This window comes from Lagenorhynchus albirostris, chromosome 20 (assembly GCF_949774975.1).
Source record: "Lagenorhynchus albirostris chromosome 20, mLagAlb1.1, whole genome shotgun sequence".
NCBI lineage: Eukaryota > Metazoa > Chordata > Mammalia > Artiodactyla > Delphinidae > Lagenorhynchus > Lagenorhynchus albirostris.
In genome coordinates this window covers 47,471,632-47,491,582 of record NC_083114.1, presented here as the reverse complement: position 1 = coordinate 47,491,582, position 19,951 = coordinate 47,471,632, and the positions used below count along the sequence as shown (strand labels likewise).

Sequence of the window (19,951 nt, the reverse complement as noted above, 5' to 3'; positions counted from 1 at the left end):
AGCCAGGCACAGAGTCCCGGGGCCGGAACTGCTGTGATCGGCTGCTGGGCACAGCACAGATGCCAGGACAGGTACCTTCGAAGACTGGGGGCCCTGACGTTTTCCATCTCTTGATTCTAGAAGCATGCCGATCTCTCTCTCTACCCGCCAAGTCTTAGAAAACAAGTCACGCTGTAAGGTCCCATTAACCAAAACCCCAGGTCTGTCGCACTCAAGTCAGAAGTCCCCACAGCAGCCTGAAGGTGACAGGGGCCTGGGTACCAGAGTCTAGACTTTGCAACATGTTAAAAAGAGGTTAAGACCTGGAATGCCAAAACCACTTAAGAAAATACAAACCACGGGGCCAAATTCTCAGAAATGTAATTGATTACCATTAGGAAGTCCCCAAAAGGCAAAGCATGCTGTGGCAAAAATAAGACCACCTAAAAAGACAAGTTGTTCATATTAGCAGATTGATGAAATGCTGGAGGCATCTTAAGCCAGAGCGGCGCAGTCAGACCAGGTTCAGGAGCCCCTGGAGGCCCCGCAAACGGGTGGGTGGACAGGCAATCTTGGTCCTGGAGAGAAGGAGGGGGAAGGCAACCCAGGTCAAGTGGGGAATTTGGTTGAGGCCTCCGAGGAGGCAAGCCCACTTCTGAAGAAGGTAAACCCTGAAGTTGTCACTGAAGCTATTATCTTATATCAGGACCCCTTTCAATTGTCTTGTTTGTGGATCTGACAAAATCTACATAACGGATATTTTTAGGTCCAAACCCCTCGGGTGCTGCAGCTCTTCTGCTTTTGCTTATACACAATTCACTCTCTGTAGCCAATGAAGCTAAAGAAGCCTGGAAAGTCTGAAACAAAGGTCCAAAACAATCTCTTAATGTGAAGTAAACCCACAGCCTGCAAATGCTTGGTGACACACCAGCCACTTCCCCATGCCTTGCTGCTTCTCTTCACCCCACACAACCAGCCACATCGAACCTGAGCTCCTGGGCCAGCAAGGAGTGAGCAGGTGCGGCTTGGCAGGACCCAGGCAGGACCTCGGGGCTGTGCCTGCCCGGCCGTGCTCACCCTGCAGCCACTCAGGCGTCCTGTGCCAGTGACAGAGGACACAAGGGGTGGTGGGTGGGCCTCTGGCCCCAGTAGCTGAGTCTCTGTCTGGGACGAACCTGGGCTGGCCGGTTCTGAGTCCCTCCCTGCCTGTCCCCTGACATCAGGTTCGCCTTGGGCTGGGGGCTGCAGGGGTTAGAGGTGAGACTAAAGGGACCGTCACCACCGCAGAAAGGAGACCCCACAGGACACAGGGGAAGTAGGGCTGATTCAAGGGCTTTTAAAGAGAAAATCTGATATAAATGCAACTTTATCATTTTCAAATACATGGAAGTATTTATGACATAATTTAAAAAACCCAACGCATTAAATTTATTGAGTGCTCACAAGTGGTACCGAGGGAGGTGAAGGAGTTACACCAAGAAGAAGTAGGATAAAACACGACTCGACTCTCAGTTCAAACTTGAAAGTGATGACTTTATAAATCGTGTTTTGAATCTTAAAGTGGTTGCCCAGGAAACTGGCAGAGTAGCTTTAAGCTGCCTGCAGCAACTAGAAGGCAGCGGGAGAGTGCGTGAATCTCCTGGTGGAAAGACTGTCAAAGGCAAAGAGAAAGGACAAATAACCTGTCTCACGAGATGATTCTTCTATACTCTCAATAAGTGGGAGTTATTATTTTTATCTCTTGGCAAAAATGAAACTGAGAAAGAAAGATGGGATCTTCCTGCTGGGAAAAGGAAGCTGGAGAAATAGCCAAAAGAGAGTAGTCGGGGAAACAGTGAGTCTCCTGCTGGGAAAAAAACTAGGAGGCGAGAGATTGCAGCCTTTGGTGTCAGTTTGATCCACTTTCCTCTCCCATCACTAATGAAATGAACAAAATGTAGAAACTCAGCAATCAGGGAAGGAAAGGGTATGGACCTGGTGCCGGGAACACCCCAGATGGAGCCCAGGGGAGACCCAGGATTAACAGAAGGCAGAGCCCAGCTGCTGAGGCTTTCTTTCTTTCCTTTCTTTTTTTTCTTTTTTACATCGTGAAGTACCGAGCTGATCTCCCTGTGCTATGCTGCTGCTTCCCACTAGCTAACTACTTTACATTCAGCAGTGTATATACTCGATGCTACTCTCACTTCACCCCAGCTTCCCCCTCCCACCCCATGTCCTCAAGTCCATTCTCTATGTCTACCTCTTTATTCCTGCCCTGCAACTAGGTTCATCAGTACCTTTTTTTTAGATCCATATATATATGCATTAGCATACGGTATTTGTTTTTCTCTTTCTGACTTACTTCACTCTGTATGCCAGACTCTAGGTCCATCCATGACGCCTTCTTTCCACTTCTGCCTGGAGCAGGACTTTCGAGGGGAGAGGAGGCGGGACTGGGCACCAACCCACTGGACAGAAGTGAGGCTCCGGGGCCAGCAGGGGCCCGGCAGGACCAGGAGTGTGCACGTCACCCGTGGGAGGGGAGGACAGCTCCCTGGGCAATGGACCACCTGGCAAGGGGTCTGCGCAGCCCACACTCCCCCTCCTGCTCCTCCCGGAGCTCAGGTTACAGGACAGGTCAGGAACCCAAGGGCCCCTCCCTCCATGAGTAGGCTGAGAGGAAAACAAAAGGTCCAGCTTGGAGAAGCCAGGCCTCACCAGACTCTGTCAGAGCACAGAATACATGCAGGCGGATCTGCCTGGGTGTGAGCAAGACGCAGGGAAATGCAGCAGCGCCACCTGCAAGCACTGGGCAGACCCACCTGCAAAGGAGAAAGCATGCAGGTGGGAGGCTGTGTGGTCCTTGGGCCGCGACAAGGGTGACAGAGCAATGCTGGGAAAGGGGGTCTCCCACTGCATATCTACTTGGCAAAAAATGTGTCTTGACCCCTCCCGCCATCCCTCATCCCAGCGGGATGGCAGCCACCAACATCAGAGGTAAGACGGTGGAGCCTCAGGGGACAGCCCCACCCTGGGACAGGCAGAGACTTGTTCAACACACCCAGAGTCCCTGCCATGAACACCCATCATTTACTTGGACTGTGTTAAAATGAAGGGCTTCTGTTCTTAGAAATACTATTAATGGGGTGAAAGGCAACACAGACAAGCGTAGATACTCACAATACGTATTTCTGACAAGGGATTCACAGCCAGAATACATTTTTCAAACACTCCTACTGACCAGTAAAATAAACTCAACCTAATGAAAAATGGACAAAGGTGTTCAATCTCATTAGTCATCAGAAAAATGCAAATTCAACTACACTATACTTTCCAGACCAGTAAAATACTGACCAGTAAAATAAATTCAACCTATGAAAAATGGACAAAGGTGTTCAATCTCATTAGTCATCAGAAAAATGCAAATTCAACTACACTATACTTTCCAGAACGGCTAGAATACAAAACAGCAAGAACCAAACGTTGATGTGGATGTGGGCAAACAGAACTCCTGATCTTTGCAGTGAGAGCGTAAACTGAAAACAATTTTGGAGTATCTTCTTAAGTTAAACATATGCATACCATAATACTCGGCCATCCCAGGTTTAGGTCTATTCTGACAGAAACGCATCTTTTATACTCTAAAGACGCACAGTGGGAATGTTCACAGCAGGACGAATCACAACAGCCGGAAACTGGAAACCACAGAAATGCCAACCCCAGCATGATGGGTAAATAAACAGATCGCAGTACGTTCACACCGGGGATATCATAAACCTTCCACAGCCATACACAACCCAGGAGAGTCTCACACAACAGGAGCAAGAGAAGCAGTCACATTACAGCTCTCACTTTTACACAGAATGGACGAGACAAAAGTGGCCCATGTTGTCAGAAGCCAGGCCAGTGGTGACGCTGCAGGGTGTCATGGCTGAGGGAGGGCTGGGGGCCCAGGGGCCTGTTGGTGTTGTGCTTCCTGGGTACTGGTTGCATGGGCGTGTTAGCTTTGTGAAAATTCACTGAGCTATGCAATTATAATAGGTACACTTACCTATATGTAAATCATACCTCCATAAAAAGTTTAAAAAGGAAGGGAAAAGAGATAGAACCTAACTTAAAAGGAAATATGACCCCAGGAGCAGAAGGAAATTCATCCCAGTTACTTCATGCAATGGAACAAGCTAATAAAAACATGCTGTTGGTAAAATAAGAGTTCAAAGGAGAGTTTTTGTTTGTTTGTTTTTGCGGTACGCGGGCCTCTCACTGTTGTGGCCTCTCCCGTTGCGAGGAGCACAGGCTTCGGACACGCAGGCTCAGCAGCCATGGCTCACGGGCCCAGCTGCTCCGTGGCATGTGGGATCCTCCCAGACCGGGGCACGAACCCATGTCCCCTGCATCGGCAGGCGGACTCTCAACCACTGCGCCACCAGGGAAGCCCCAAAGGAGAGTTTTTAATCTAATGAATTTTTAAAGAATTCTTTAAAAATTGAAAAAAAGGAAAATTGTAAAAGTAAGGAAAAATTAGACACCAAAAGGACATCAATACTGAATTAACAAATAAGTTAGAACAGCTAGAAACAGTTTGCTAAAATAAAAATTACCAATAAATAGGAAAGACTTGAGAGTACCACAGAAATGCAGAGAGAAAGACAAAAAGAACAAGGCACTTAGAAGACATGAATGGAGGACAGATAAAAACAGCCCAACGTAAGAATAATCAGTGTAGTAGGCAGAGTAATGGCCCACCCAAAGAGATCTGTGTCCTAATCCCCAGAATTTGTGGATATGTTAGGTTACATGGAAAAGGGGAATTAAGTTTGCTAGTCAGGGATGAATTGGGAGATTGGGATTGACATATATACACTAATACGTATAAAATAGATAAGTAGTAAGAACCTGCTGTATAAAAAAATAAATAAAATAAAATTCAAAAAAAAAGTTTGCTAGTCAGGTGACCTTAAATTACAGAGATTATCCTGGATCACCCATCGGCCCCAATGTGATCACAAGGGTTCTTAAAAGTGGAGTGGGAGGCAGAGAGTCTACATCAGAATGAGGAGATGGGAGACATCTGCTGGCTCTGAAGGTGGGGGAGGACCCACAAGCCAAGAGACACAGGCGGATTCCAGAAGCTGGAAAAGGCAGGAAAACAGACTCACCCCTAGCACGTCCAGAAAGGAACGCAGGCCTGCCGACCTTGATTTTAGCCTATGAGACTGTGTTGACTACCTACCCCCAGAACTGGAAGAGAATAAATTTGTGTTGTTTCCAGACACTAAGTTTGTGGCAATTTGTCCAGCAGCCACAGGAAACTAATATAACTGGTGTCCCTGAAATAGAAACACCAATAAATGTAACAGAAGATGTTTTAAGGACATAAAATAAATTTCCCTCAAATTAAAAAAGAAATATGCAAATTGAAAGAGTACTCAGTGTACCAGGAGTTCAAAATGAAGCATTCAGCTCTGAGACATGGTCTGGTTAAGCTCATGAAATGAAGCAAGAAGAAGGAATCCGTCAGAAATTCATGAAGAAAATGCAAATCACCTACATGGGAAAAAAAATCAGCTGACTTCAGGCTTCCCCACATCCAATGACAGAGGGCTGTGGAGCAATGCTTACAAAGGGTTGAGGGAAAGAAAACAGAAGCTAAGAATATTACACCCAACCAAGATATTGTTCAAAGATAAGAGTCAATGGACAGACACTGTCAGACATGAAAATGCGCAGGTAATACGAGCCCTTCCTGAAAAATGATTGAAAATGAAATTAGCTAATTAGACAGCAAAATAAAAGGACTATCGGTGAGCACAGAGTTCTCTGAAATGTTGAATTAACACTGAGCAACTGTGGGCACTGTAGCTACGATACAGAATTGGGTGTTAGGAACCTGGGCAACGTGAATATAACAGCACAGGCCGAAAACTCAGGCGGCGGGTGGAGGGGGATGGGTCGTGAGACTGAAATGCCCTCACCTTTCCCGCCAGAAGCATGCACATTGTTTCAAAGTGAAACGTACCTTTAAAATAATAATGATGATGATTCCAATTTCTTACAATTTTTCATAATCTCTTTTCTTAATCCAAGAAGAATCTTTCCGTAAATCAAAAACCCACATAGGGCACATCTATCATACCGGGTCTTTTCCGCAGTGTCTCAAGCCAAGCTGATAACAAAACCTTTCGTGGAAAGTGTCTTTTTAGCCTAAATCCTCCCTCTGTGTCAAGGAAAAACCTTGGGAAGAAAGCGCTAACTAGTTGTTAGCAGTCTTGGTTCAGCACATAGAACGAAAGTAATGAAGCAGAAGCACCAAGCCTCTGCTCACACCAGCCAGAAGGACCTCCTTTTATAAACATTTGTCTACATTCCTCCTATTTGCCCCTGCACTGTTCACCTACTACAGAACAGAAAGCGTTCCACAGCCTGTTCCCCCAAACATACACAGCGCTTTATTTGCTGAATGTTTTGTTACTCCACCTCTGGCCCATCCATTCACTGAGCCCCAGGCCCAGAGGACACAGCCGTGAAGGAAACAGACACAGCCCCCACCTCCCACCCCGTTGAAACCCAGCGCTGCGCTGTCCAGCAGAACTCTGCCGTCTCACAAGTGGCTGCCCAGCACTTAAAATGTGGCTAATGCACACTTTTAATTGTATTTCATTTTAACTACGCGTGCTTTAAATGTAAAAAGCCACACATGTGGTTAATGGCATCATCTTGGACGACATGGTTCTAGAATCAGAATCTGCATTTTCATAGGACTGGGGAGGAATCTTACTATGCACTGCAGTGTGAGGATGGATCCAGGTTTTCACCATCAGCTCATGCCCCCCATCTCGAACCTTTCCCAACTCAGTTTGCCACCCACTGTCTTCTCAATCCTACCCTGCCTGATCAGGACAGGAAGCACCCCCAGGCTGGCTTGAACATTAAGACTCCAGTCCCTGGGCTGCCCTTTTCGGCTCCCCAGGAACCAGACTGCAAGCCCAGGAGCAGCAGCGTCTGTTGGAAATGTGGCTCCCACCCCTGAGATGACAGCTCAAAGGTTTCCTTCCACAGCCACTCATTCTGCACCATCCAAGCAGCCTGTGGTGGGTAAAGACCTGTGGGACCGCAGGACACCTGGCTGTCCTCCCACCTCCTGGCCCAAGTTCCTGCCCACGCACTCTCCTCTTCGCCCCGCTTCTTTTCCTCTTAATGTCCACTCCCTCTCAAGGGCTGCTGCTCTCAAACTACAAACTTCAGGGACCCCTTGCCGGCTGCCCTCTGGGCGCTCTGGCTTCCCCTCACCCTGGAACCCACTCTCCTGCACTCTCTGTCGGTGCTTCCCTTCCTGCGCCCCAGGTCACGCTCCCTAGGGTCACTTGGGTTCCTTGCCCTCCCAGGCCTGTTTATCAGCGCAAGGAGCCCCTCTACACGTCACCTTGGAGAAGCCTCAAGACTTGTTCTCTGCGCCTTCTCTCCCTCCCCTTCCAACCGACCCACCAGCAGAGCCACCACCTGGGAGCCTGCACCCGCTGCGCTCCGATCCCACGCTCCTGTCCCCTCGCGCCAGCGCCGTACCCTCCACGCGTGCTTTCCAAACTAGTCGCGCACAAGTACGGCCTCCCTGTGGGGCAGCCCGGAGCAGCCCTGCAACCCCCTCTCCCCAAACCCGGGCTGCATGGCGGCACGCTCTCCTCCGCCTAGCCGTCACCCCCAGATCGGGAGGACCCCAGCGCCCTATCCAGCCGCTCGCTCCCGCCGCACGCGCTGCGTGCGCCTGTCCCAGCCCCACCCCCATGAGCTGCCGGGGTCCCCCACGTCCGGGGTTGGGCAGGGGGTGCAGCCTGGGCTGCCCGCGTAGTGCGGGCGGGATCTAGGCAGAGCCTGGACAGCCCTGAGCCCGGCGCTCCCTTCCCCGGGTCCGCGTCCCCTCTCTTCCCCGGTCCCCGCGCGTTCCACCGCCTCTCCTCCCCGCGCCTCCGCGACCTCGTGTTCTCTCCCAGGCCCCGCGACCCGCGTTCCCCTGGCCAGCCGAGCGCTCCCCTGGCCCGCCGAGCGCTCCCCTCCGGGACCCCGCGCCTCCCCGGCCTCCCCGGCCTCCCTTGCTCCCGTCTTCGGCTCCGCTCCCCGGGCCCGCGTCCCCTCTCCTCCTCAGCCCCCGCGCGCTCCCCCCACTCCTCCACTGTCCTCCCCGGCCTCGCTCCCGGACCTGCGCCCCTCTCCTGCCATGTCCCCGCGCGCTCCACCCCGACTCCTTCCCGGCCCGGTACTCACCCGCGGGGTGACCGTACGGGGACTCGGCCGCACCGTCCTGCAGGCTCGCCAGGATCTCGCCCTTGCCCACGTCGCTATCGCCCACCAGCAGGAACTTGAGCAGGAAATCATAGGCGCGAACCGGGCTGCCCCCGGTGCTCATCTTGCCGCACCGGCGCCCGCGCTCATGCCCGGCCCGCGGGACAGCTCAGAGGCGGCGGCAGGGCAGACCAGCGCCGCGCTGGCCCCGCAGTCCTTGGAGGGCTGCTGGCCCCGCGGTCCCTGATGCCTGACAGCTCGCAGCCCCGCTCTGCCCAGCCATTGGCTGGCCGCAGTTGCTAGGGCGGCTGAGCGTGCTCACTGGCTGGCTGCCCGTCCATCTCGCTTTCGTCTCCGCCTCCAGGCCTTTCCCCACCCGCCCCTCCCGGGAATTTACGGCCTCTGCCGCCAATGGTAGATGGAAGGCGGGGCCGGGGCGGGGCAGAGGACGGCGATGCTACTGCCACAGCCAATGGAGGTCCGGAGGCGAGGTGGGGCGGAGCCAGGGGAGGGGCGGGGAGGGGCTATCAGGGGCGGGTCGGTGTTCACGCTCCCGAGTGGGCCGACTGGCTGGGTGCTGGGGCTCGCCGCCCACTCACCCAGAGACTACGTTGGTCCGGGTGGGGGCGTCGCAAGGGCCGGTTCCGGTCGCAGACGAGCGGCAGGAGACCCGGTCCAGGTCGCCTGGTGTCGAGGACCCGTGTCCCAGGCGAGCCCAGGCTCGCGGTCTCTCCCACGGGTACTCCCACGGCACCACGCAGAGTGATGGGTGAGTGTGCTTGTGTGAACGCGTGCACGTGTTCGTGTGTGTCTATGTGCGCATCCACGTGTCTCTGTGTGCGTGTGTGCATGCGTCTGCGCACCTCTTCCTGTGTACGTTTGCAAGTGCTTGTGTGTGCGTCCGTGCAAGTGTCTGCAGGTGCTGGGGTAGAGGACCAGGTGGGGACCCTCCAGCTCCCAGGCTTCTCTCCGGGTCTAGGGAGCAGTGGGCGCCAGGCAGGGGCCTGTCTTCTGCGCTGGGTGTCTGACTAGGTGCGCGATCGTTTACGCGCGGAATCCAGGCAGCTGCACGCGGCGTGCGCCGGCGTGGTGGCGCTCACTGTCCGGAGACGCCACCCTGGGGGCTTCATCGTGAGGCTCGCTGAAGAACTGGCGTCCAGCGGCTGGGAGACCCGCGGCCCTAGCCTCTCCCATGCCATCCCTCCACCCAACGTTGGAGAGAGCCCTCTGCTCGTGGGCAGGGAACTGCTTAAGGCCGCACTTGGGGAGTGGGGGCAGAGGAGAGATAAAGGAAGAAGAATTACAAAAGCAATTGTTTAAGATTTTTATCGTTGTCATTTGCACTTCTTTGGACCTAAAAACGGGTTTACTTTGGAATGCTAGTTTAGTTTACAACACCTATTGCTTATTGATTGATTAGTTGGTTTATGTACTGGTGAAGCCACTATTAAAAAAAAAAAGATTAAGATAAAAGAATGGAAAGTGGACACTGGAAAAATATGCAGGAGGTGGAATTTTGTCCCCAATCCTACCCTTGCAAAAACGAAACCAAAAAGCTCAGAGGAATTTCTTCCCATCTCCAACTCTTGACTCCATGGTCCCAATCAGCTGAGAGCCACTTAACCATTACCTAGTTAAGCAGGATACCTCCTTCTGCTGGACCTCCCAAATAAAAGTAACTACCTAAGAGGATTATATCCACATATGGATTTCCATATTCCTGCCTTAGGATAAAATAAGGCCCACCCAACAGTGCCTGGAGTGTCTCCACCAGAGGTGTTTATTTCACAAGCCAAAAGGAGAAGGGTTCCCACCACAGGAGCTCCCAGCCTCCTGGGGGATGGTTCCATGGTGAGACACTGACCTCTGTCCCCCAAATTTCAATAAAAGTTCAGGCAGAAAGTGGAGGAATATGGCTGCCACTTGCCCATCTGCCAATTCAAGGTCAGGCTTCCAGTCCCATCTACCTCTGACCATTGGAAAATTACTCCCTGTGGCCAGGCTGAAATCTGCTCCCTGAACATCTCCCCTTGTCCTGGGGCTGCTCCAGAGGTCAGGCCAAAGTAAATGCCCACAGCCCCTGCTAGCCCAGGCACTGACTGGGAACAATTCAAGTAAAACAGAAGGGCAGACAGGATCATTTAAAGATGCTTCTCCTTGGGCTTCCCTGGTGGTGCAGTGGTTAAGAATCCGCCTGCTAATGCAGGGGACGGGGTTTGAGCCCTGGTCTGGGAAGATCCCACATGCCGCAGAGCAACTAAGCCTGTGCGCCACAACTACTGAGCCTGCGCTCTAGAACCCGTGCTCCACAACAAGAGAAGCCGCCGCAATGAGAAGCCCGTGCACCGCAAAGAAGAGTAGCCCCCGCTCGCCGCAACTAAAGCCCACGTGCAGCAACAAAGACGCAAAGCAGCCCCCCAAAAAAGAGATGCTTCTCCATGGATAAGATGTAATCAGAAGGTGAAGCAGTATAGACACACTTTGGAGGACAGGGGAGAGGCCATTGTGCTGTTGTTCAAGGAGGCTGGAGGGGCAGCTGGCGCTTTACTGGATCCTTGACTGTCATTTGTGCTTTTCTACAACACACCACCCTGGTCAAGGCTCCCGAAATCCTAAAGAATTCATTGAAATCAAACTCCTTAGAGTTGGAGATTGGCACAACATTGTAAATCAACCATACATCAATAAAAAATAAAACTAAATTTAAAAAACCCCACAAAACTCCTACAGTTGGTTTTTGTTAATACAGCACCAGGCCTCCAGCTGCTCTTAAGAAAAACAGTTTTTTGAGGCCATAGTCTTCCTTCTTCAAAAATCAGGAAAAGCCCCCTTCATCAAACACTTGATCTCTTTCAAGTGGAGACAGAACGAACCCTGTAACTACAAGATGTCAAAGATCCACCAGTGGTGTAGAGTGGCCAGAATGGCATCCTGGCATGCCATCCCAATTTCATTAGCTGCTTCAAGCTTCTTTCTGTATTTCTAAATAACATGCATTGTTTATCCTGATGCTAAAAGCTATCCTGCTCAGCCTTGAATGTAATACTGTAGTGGAAAACTGGAGACACATGTTCACCATATACTACATGATGGGGGTTATCCCAAAAAGATGTACTGAAGTCCTGTCCCTGTTACCTGTGAATTTGACCTTATTTGGAAATAGGGTCTTTGCAGATATAATCAAGATGACGTCATTAAGGTGGGCCCTAACCCCATATGACCATGAGGGAGTCCACGGACCATACTTGAACATCACTGATCTGAGCCTGCCTGTCTCCTGGCTCTAACCAGTGTAGGTGTGGCCTATCATGTGACTTTAGCAAAGGAACATGAGGGGTGTCTGCTGGGGCCTTCAAAAAAGGGGCACCAGGGAGCAAGTCCCTTCTCAACTTCTGTATGTTTTTGTCAGGGGTGTGACAGCTGCAGCTTGTGACCACGAGGGCATCATGAAGTCTCGCCTGTGGCCCTCCTGCTGTGGCCCTCCTCTTGTCATGAGCAGTTTCATGGCCGTAGCCACCTGCAGATGGGTGCTCTGTTGCTGGAAGTTAAAATAAGCCTCAGTAATACGCGCAGTATCTGGTTGTAGCTTTTTCCTTTGGGGCAGGGCATCATTTTTCTTTTTCAGAATTCTTCCAGGGTTAGTGGGTGTCCTCTCCGTCCATCCATGCGACCCCCTCACACTCTGACTCCTTGCATCACCTCACCCTCACCCGACCATTATCTGCCCCTTACCCTCATCTGATCCTCCCCTGAACTTCACCCAACCCTGACCTGACCTTGACCTGGCCCTCACCTGACCCCCTCACACCTCCACCCCAACTGCAGTTCCACTGAGCAGGTGACGGTACCACCCACACAGCTGACCTCGTCCCTCCTTGAAGAGCTGCGCTCCCTGGCCTGCCCCGCCACCGTGCTCAGGCGGCTGCCTGCAGGCTCAGCTCCGTGCTTGGCTCATCTCTGACGCTTTGCTGGGGACACCAAATAAAGCATTTCTGGAATACGTGATGCCACTTCAACCCTCTGCTTCACGCGCACTTGCGCCTTCCCAGTAGCTCAGCGCCCACGGTGACACCGCCCCCCAGGAAGCCCTCCTGACCTGCATTGGGGCTGCTCCTGGATATCCTGTTTAATTAAAACGATCCATTGCACACCCGTCATCTCCTTAAGCAGTGCCAACTATCCACAGGACGGGGAAAAGGCCAAGCTTTTTCCAGAGGACTACTCGAGAGTCACCGGTTCTCCTGGAAATGAACTTTGACTCCCTATCCACACTGCCTTGGCATAAGAGAAAGGTGAGAGGTTCACTTGCAGTCTTGTTTTCCTGCCTAGCAGCTAAGTTTTCACCGTCCTATAGGGCATTAACCAGCTTGGTATCTAACTGATTGGTCCTGTTTTGGCATTCCTTCTCCCACTGACTGCATAAGGTGGGGTTTTAAATGCTTTTGTGGAATTAACTGTGGAAACCTCAGCCACAGCTGGAGTCTGGGAAGGCCTGTGGGGGAGCTCTCACGTCTGGTACGCTAGCCCATGACTCCTAACAGGAAGCACAGCTGCCTCTACTTACTATCCAGCAAGAGGAAGAAATCTCTCCGCCCAGACAGCCCAGCCAATCAGAGGCCTTCACAGACCAACCAATGGGAAACCTTCATACTTTGGACTCCCAGCTCCTCCAATGGACTCTGGTTATCACAGCCCCCTTCCCGCTCCACTCCCCTTCCCCTATAAAAGCGAGTTCCCTGCCTTGTGGTCTGGATTTGCCTCTGATACACGGTAGCCTCCCTTTTCCGACTTGCAATTCCTCTGCCTATTCCCAAATAAACTGGCTTTTGCTGGTAAAATAACTGGCTATTATTAAAGTTGACACTTTTCAAGCCAGCTTTTGTCTTTCCAGATCCCGCATTAATGAGCTAAATGAAACCTTGTCACGTGTTCACCTCCCATTTATGTGAGAATAATGTTTCTAAGGATTTGAAAATGTGATTATACCTAGGGGAGAAGGCAGGTTCCTGACACAGAGTGAGGCCTGAAGTGCTCAGTGAGTTGGAAACAGCATCTTCCATGTCTCCCCAGCCATTGAGAGCGTGACAGTGGGACCTTTTGGAAGCCAGTTGCCCCAAGCCTGGGTCCCTGGACGCTCTCACCCTGTCCCAGAGTCCCACCCGTGGCGCTTGTCACCCTGCCCTAGACTGCATGTCAGGGTAGAGCCTTGTGTCCCCTCCATGCAGAGGGGGCGGCTCTGCATCTCACAAACACTGGGGCTGCATGAGGACTTGGACTTAAGGCAGGTGGTGGGCTCTCTCAGAAGAGGACCCACACCCCTTTGCCCAGCTCTTGCTTGCATGTGGTGTCTCAGTGAGAAGCCTCCCCAGCCAGGCCGGGCTGCTGAGGACGGGAGTGTGTGCGTTGGCTGCAGAAAGGGTGTAGTTGGTCTCATGTCCGTTAGACACCTGAAAGAAGTGGTCCCTTCATCCTGACCGCCCTGGGTCATCACAATCCTGAGATCCAGAGCAGAGGCCAGAGAGGCCGACTGGGACCCAAGGCAGTGAATGCAGGAGGGACCTGCAGCCGGCCCCCCGCCCGCCCATCTCCCCTGTTTTACTCTGAGCACAGAGTCCAAATGAACAGGAGCTGGGGATTACCATGCACCCTTGGCTGCGGTGAGAAGACCCAGCCTCCCACTGAGCACCAGGGAGCAGCGGGGAGCAACATGGGATGCACTGTAGCCCAGCTCCTCCAAGAGGCGGGCCAGCCAGGTGCTCTGCAGAAGGAAAAAAAAGTATGCTGTTTATTGAAAAAGAACATTCTCATCCTGTGCCAAACCCACCACTTCTTCCCCTCTTGACTTACAGAAAATAACCCTACTCAACCCAAAAGCCTGAAAAACATTTTTCAGAGAAAATCTCTTTGTCCAGAATGCCAGAGGAAGAAAACAAACAGCTTCTTTTGTGTGAAACTTTACCCTCAACCTTGTGCTTTTAAGTGAATGCTCACACACATTTGTGCTTCCTGACGTTTCAACGAGTCATCTCCAATTTTTGCGTTAAAATCTCCACATGACACACAGAGGGATTTAGGAAAATATATTTAGAAATATCAGAGCCAGAAAGATTGTTTCAAAAACTCAGCAGACCCTAAACTTTAGGAGTATTCAATAGGGGACTTCCCTCATGGTGCAGTGGTTAAGACTCCGCACTCCCAATGCAGGGGGCCAGGGTTCAATCCCTGGTCAGGGAACTAGCTCCCGCATGCCGCAACAAAGATCCCACACACAGCAACAAACATCCTGCGTGCCGCAACTAAGACCGGCACAGCCAAATAAATAAAAATAAATGTTAAAAAAAAAAAAACGAGGGTCTTCCCTGGTGGCGCAGTGGTTGAGAGTCCGCCTGCCGATGCAGGGGACACGGGATCGCGCCCCGGTCCGGGAGGATCCCGCATGCCGCGGAGCGGCTGGTTCCGTGAGCCATGGCCGCTGAGCCTGCACGTCTGGAGCCTGTGCTCCGCAACGGGAGAGGCCACAACAGTGAGAGGCCCGCGTATCACAAAAAAAAAAAAAAAAAAAAAAAAATCCCAAAACAAATTATCAAAAAAATTAAGCAAAACAAAACCAAAAGAAGTATTCAATAGGATACGTCTGGTTTTACAAGTAAACTTGCCTTTTTACGGTACTCAAGACTATGAAATATTTGCAAGAAAAGTTAAACATTTTTAAAGATCTTGGGAATTTCCTGGCAGTCCAGTGGTTAGGACTCCCCGCAGTCACTGCAGAGGGCACGGGATCCATCCCTGGTCCGGGAACTAAGATCCCGCAAGCCGAATGGCATGGTCAAAAAAAAAAAAAAGAAAAAAATCTTCCCTCTCTTTAAACTCCTTTGTGCAAATGCCTACTTTCTCTTCCACATCATCTCATTTTCCTTCCCAGTTGGATAAAAAGTACCAATATAGGGACTTCCCTGGTGGCACAGTGGTTAAGAATCTCCCTGCCAATGAAGGGGACACTGGTTTGAGCCCTGGTCTGGGAAGATCCCACATGCCACGGAGCAACTAAGCCCGTGCACCACAACTACTGACCCTGTGCTCTAGAGCCCGTGAGCCACAACTACTGAGCCCACGTGGCACAACTACTGAAGCCTGAGCGCCTAGAGCTCGTGCTCTGCAACAAGAGAAGCCACTGCAATGAGAAGCCCACGTGCTGCAAGGAAGAGTAGCCCCTGCTTGCCGCAACTAGAGAAAGCCTGCGTGCAGAAACGAAGACCCAATGCAGGCAAAAATAAAATAACTAAATAAACAAATAAATAAATTTTTTTAAAAAGTACCAATATACAGCAGTATTCACTTGGTTTGAGGAGAACTGTGATGTATATGGGCTGTTTTTATTTTATCAGCCACTCTGTGGTCAGCCCCCGTTAGAGGATGATGGGGTGGGGCAGAGCTCAAGCCTACAGGGACAGGGGACTTGGGTGAGGTCAGAACACTGACAGCAGCCATGTCCTTTGGGGTTCACACCCACCTCTGTGCTGTACGTTGGCGACATCTGCAGCTACTTGCATTTCATGACTATTGAGACACTTGGGCTCAGTTCCACTGGGGACCTGGGGGGGTATGGAGGACATTGGGTTTGCCCACCCCAGCACTCCCCGCTGCCGTCCCCAGGCAGAGGATCCTGGATGCTGCCACCCACACGCACAGGGCAACAACTGTGTCTGCCTAGTTTATTTTAACTTTTTGTCTGCATAACCTGCAATTGTCTCTTTGTGTGAGGGTCTCATGATGTTTTCTCCAGGAAGAAGAAAGATTTTTGTCATGCCTTTTTTTTCTGAAACCACCAGACTCTGTCCAAACGTAGGCTGTCAGGTCCCCAGAGGAGGCCCAATGGGTTGGGATGTATGAACACTTGTCTATAGGACTACTACAGATGCGCCCCATACACCCAGGCATTCTGATGAGGCCCAGGGCACATGGTTCCCATGAGAAACACACGGTGTTGGTAACCAGATGCTGGTCAGCAAGTGTTCCTTACCGAAGAGGGCTTCCCATTGTCCAGGAGTCTAAGAAAGCCAAGTTATCCCAAGCTGCACCCCCTCAGTTACAGCCCTCACAGACTTGTTTCCCCTCCACACTTCCAGAGCTAAGCCCCCAGCACATCCTATCAGAGGCCAGCCTGGCCCTGCATACTCACTTTGCCCTGGCAGATTTAACATGGGTTGTGGGCATGTTTCCAAGCCAGTCCAGGGCTGGTGGTGACTCCCTCAACCCAGAAGTGACTGAGATCCACGTAAACATCTTCCAGGAAACCCAACTCCCGCCCAAGGGCAGATCCCCCAAACACCCCACGGGCACTTCCCCGGCACAAGGAGCAGGTGACAAGACAGTCGTCAGAGTGGAAAGCTGTGGTGCTCTCAGCCAGTTGTGGGTAAATGTATATGACTTGTGCAAGTGCACAAACACATAGGACCATGAGACCCCCAACAGGACCACTTGTGTGCCGAAGTGTATGTCTTCACCAGCTGGAGCTGCCATGACAAAACACCACAGGCTGGGGGGCTTAAATGACAGAAATTTATTTCTTGCCATTAAGGAACTAGAAGTCCATAATAAAGATGCTGGCTGACTTGGTTCCTGGTGAGAACCCTCTTCCTGGCTTGTAGACAGCTGCCTCTGGCTGTGTCCTCATACAACGGACAGAGTAGCAAACTCTCAGGTGTCTGTCTTGGAAGGGCACTAATCCCATCAAGAGACCCCAAACTCATGACCTTATCTAACCCTAGTTACCTCCCAAAGACCCCAAATATCTCCAAATACCTTAACTAACCTCCAAATAACTTCACAGTGTGCGGGGGGGCGTTAGGGCTTCAACATATGGATTTGGGGGAACACAAACATTCAGTCCACAACAGGTCCCATTGTGGTGAGGGGCCCTGGGCCCACCCAGAGCAGGAATGAGTTTCAGAGTGGGGAGCTCTGCCTACCAGACAGCCTAGACTGGGAGGTGTGTGCCTGCTGTACCTCAGCTGGCCTTTCCCAGGGCCCTCAAATGGTCTTGGGGTCTAGAGCAGGGTGTCTGAACCTAGGCACTCTTGACCCTTGGGTTCAGATTGCCTTTGTGGTGGGACTGTTCTGTGCATTCCCTGATGCTGAGCAGTGACTCTGGGAGAGAGAGGAGGAAGGTCTGCCCATGGCTCTGCATGGGGCAGAGAGGAGGCGCCACAGGTTGGGAGGTCATCAGGACTTGGAAGCGAGGATCCAGAGTGTCCAGGCCTGTGGCCGGTGGACAGTGAGGGAGTCTCAGGGTGTCTGTGATTGGCCCACTTTGAGAAGTGGGGGTGTCATTCCTGCTGACACCAAGGAAACAAGGGCTCAGGGAGACCTTCATGGCCAGAGGTCCTGCCTGTGGCTTCCATTGCTGGAGCTAGCTGGTCAGTGTGGCAGCATAGACCTGGTTTTGTTTTGTTTTCCTTTTTAAAGTGTGCTAAAATATACATAACATGCAATTTACCATTTTATCCATTTTTAAGTGTACAGTTCGGTGGCATTAAGCACATTCACATTGTTATGCAGCCATCATCACCATCCATCTCCAGAATTTTGTCATCTTGTAAAACAGAAACTCTCGGACTTCTCTGGTGGTGCAGTGTTAAGAATCCGCCTGCCAATACAGGGGACATGGGTTCGAGCCCTGGTCCGGGAAGATCCCGCATGCTGTGGAGCACCTAAGCCCATGCGCCACAACTACTGAGCCTGTGCTCTAGAGCCCAGAAGCCACAGCTACTGAAGCCCGTGCGCCTAGAAGCCCATGCTCTGCAACAAGAGAAGCCACCGCAGAGAAGCCCGCACATCACAACGAAAAGTAGCCCCTGTTTGCCACAACTAGAGAAAGCCCACATGCAGCAACGAAGACCCAACGCAGCCAAAAAGTAAATAAATTAATTTTAAAAAGAAATACAACACATACTTGTAAGATATATTAAAAACAAAACAAAACAGAAACTCTGTCCTCATTAAGCAACATCTTCCCATTCTGCTCCCCCCAGCCCCTGCCACCCACCAATCTACTTTCTGCCTCTATGAATTTGACTACTGTAGGGATCGCATATGGAATCATACAGTATTTATCTTTTTGTGACTAAATTATTTCACCTAGGACGTCTTCAATGTTCATCCATGTTGTAGCATGTGTCAGAATTTCCTGCCTCTTTAAGACTGAATAGTATTCCATTGTACCGATGGACCACATATTGTTCATCCATTCCTCAGCTGATGGACATTTAGGCTTTTCCACCTTCTGGCTGTTGTAAATAATGCTGCTGTGAACATTTTTGTACAAGTTTCTGTGTGGACGTGTGTTTTCATTTCTTTTGGGTACACAGGTAGTAGTGGAATTGCTGGGTCATATAGTAAGTATCATGAGTGCTTGAGGAACTGCCAGACACTGGTATCATTTCTGAAGCACAGAGCTCATTATGAAGTTTGTGCTGCATCCGTGTGGCATTGTGCAGTGGCCTCTGGCCCAGAAGACCATTGTGGGGTGTCCCCTACTATGGAAGATGGAGGAGAGAAGGAATGTCTGCCGTTGCCGGGTGATATGCAAGGAATCTTTTTAAGCCATTTTATGCCATTGACTATGGAAAAGCATTTCTCAAGTTTCTTTCTCTGATGCTCAAATAAAAATAGACTGAGGAACTAAAAAGGGACTGACCGTATTTCCCCCAAAGCCAGGCACTTGCACACACCAGTTAACTCTTACTTCTCTCCCCTGCTGTCAAGAAGTAAATAGAAACTAACAGCTGAGCACAGATTCACACTGGGTATATATTTGATGATGACTCACCAAGAATTCACAGCCAAGGTGCCAGTTGTTCTTACGCTGTAGAAAGAAACCCTATTTTAGGTAAAGCTGTAACCTCACGGATGCCCCCAGAAAGTTCCAGAGCCACAGAGACAAAGTCCATTTAATGTAGGTTTTTGAGTCAGAGCTTCGCTCCGCCCACGCACATATTCGAAGCCCCGCCCACTGACCTGCCCCGCCCACTCCCTGATCATACCCCGTGCACCCACTGCTTTGCCTAGGCTTCCGCCCCGCCCCGTCCCAGAGCGGCCCCGCCCCTCCGCCCGCTGCCATACCTCCAGGCCCAGGTGTGCTTGGGCCTCCAGAGGCTTGTGTCCCTCTCTGGCCGCCTCCGGGCCAGGCTCCTGCTTCTGCACTGCCCCTCTCGGCTCCTACAAGACAATAGCCCATCGTCATCATTCTCAGGACCGTTCACATCAGGCCCACCCGGTAGAGGCATGGAGGGGACACTTGGGGCTCCCCTCTGCCCCCTCCCAGTCCTGGCTCTCTGGCCCAGAGCTGCCCACAGCTCCTACACGCAAACTTGGTGTTTGGAGGACCTGGAACCCTCCTCTGTTGTCAAGGAGAGAGGCTTTGGATAAGAAATATATTGGGAGCCAAGGTGGAAGCTCTTGAAATGTAAGCCAGGTTCTCCTTCACAATAATTCCGGAGTTACACCAACTGGAGCAATCCTGGCTCTCCCGTGGCATGTAAGCCCGGCCTCGGAAGGAGGGGAAGCTCCCATCTGTCCACGCTCCCTAGAAAAGAGCCTCCACCCTTTACCTGGGGAGGTCTGTGGCTGAGTCCCAGAGTAAGGGTCTCTGCGGGTACCTGATGGAGGCCTCTGTCTGGAGACAGGCAAGGGAACACGGGGGCTGAAGGAAGGGAGC

At 51.4% G+C, this 19,951-nt stretch overlaps 1 protein-coding gene across 2 annotated transcripts in view; it reads right to left on the bottom strand.

The window, feature by feature from the left end:
• The window catches only part of RAB40B (RAB40B, member RAS oncogene family), a 28,185-nt gene extending 19,623 nt beyond the window's left edge, over positions 1-8,562 (bottom strand). For both annotated transcript variants that reach the window (XM_060134577.1, XM_060134578.1), the window contains exon 1: positions 8,218-8,562. In XM_060134577.1, coding sequence (XP_059990560.1) covers positions 8,218-8,359 — 142 coding nt within the window. In that variant the 5' untranslated portion in view covers positions 8,360-8,562. The remainder of the gene's footprint in view (positions 1-8,217) is intronic.
• Between the last annotated feature and the right edge of the window lie 11,389 nt (positions 8,563-19,951).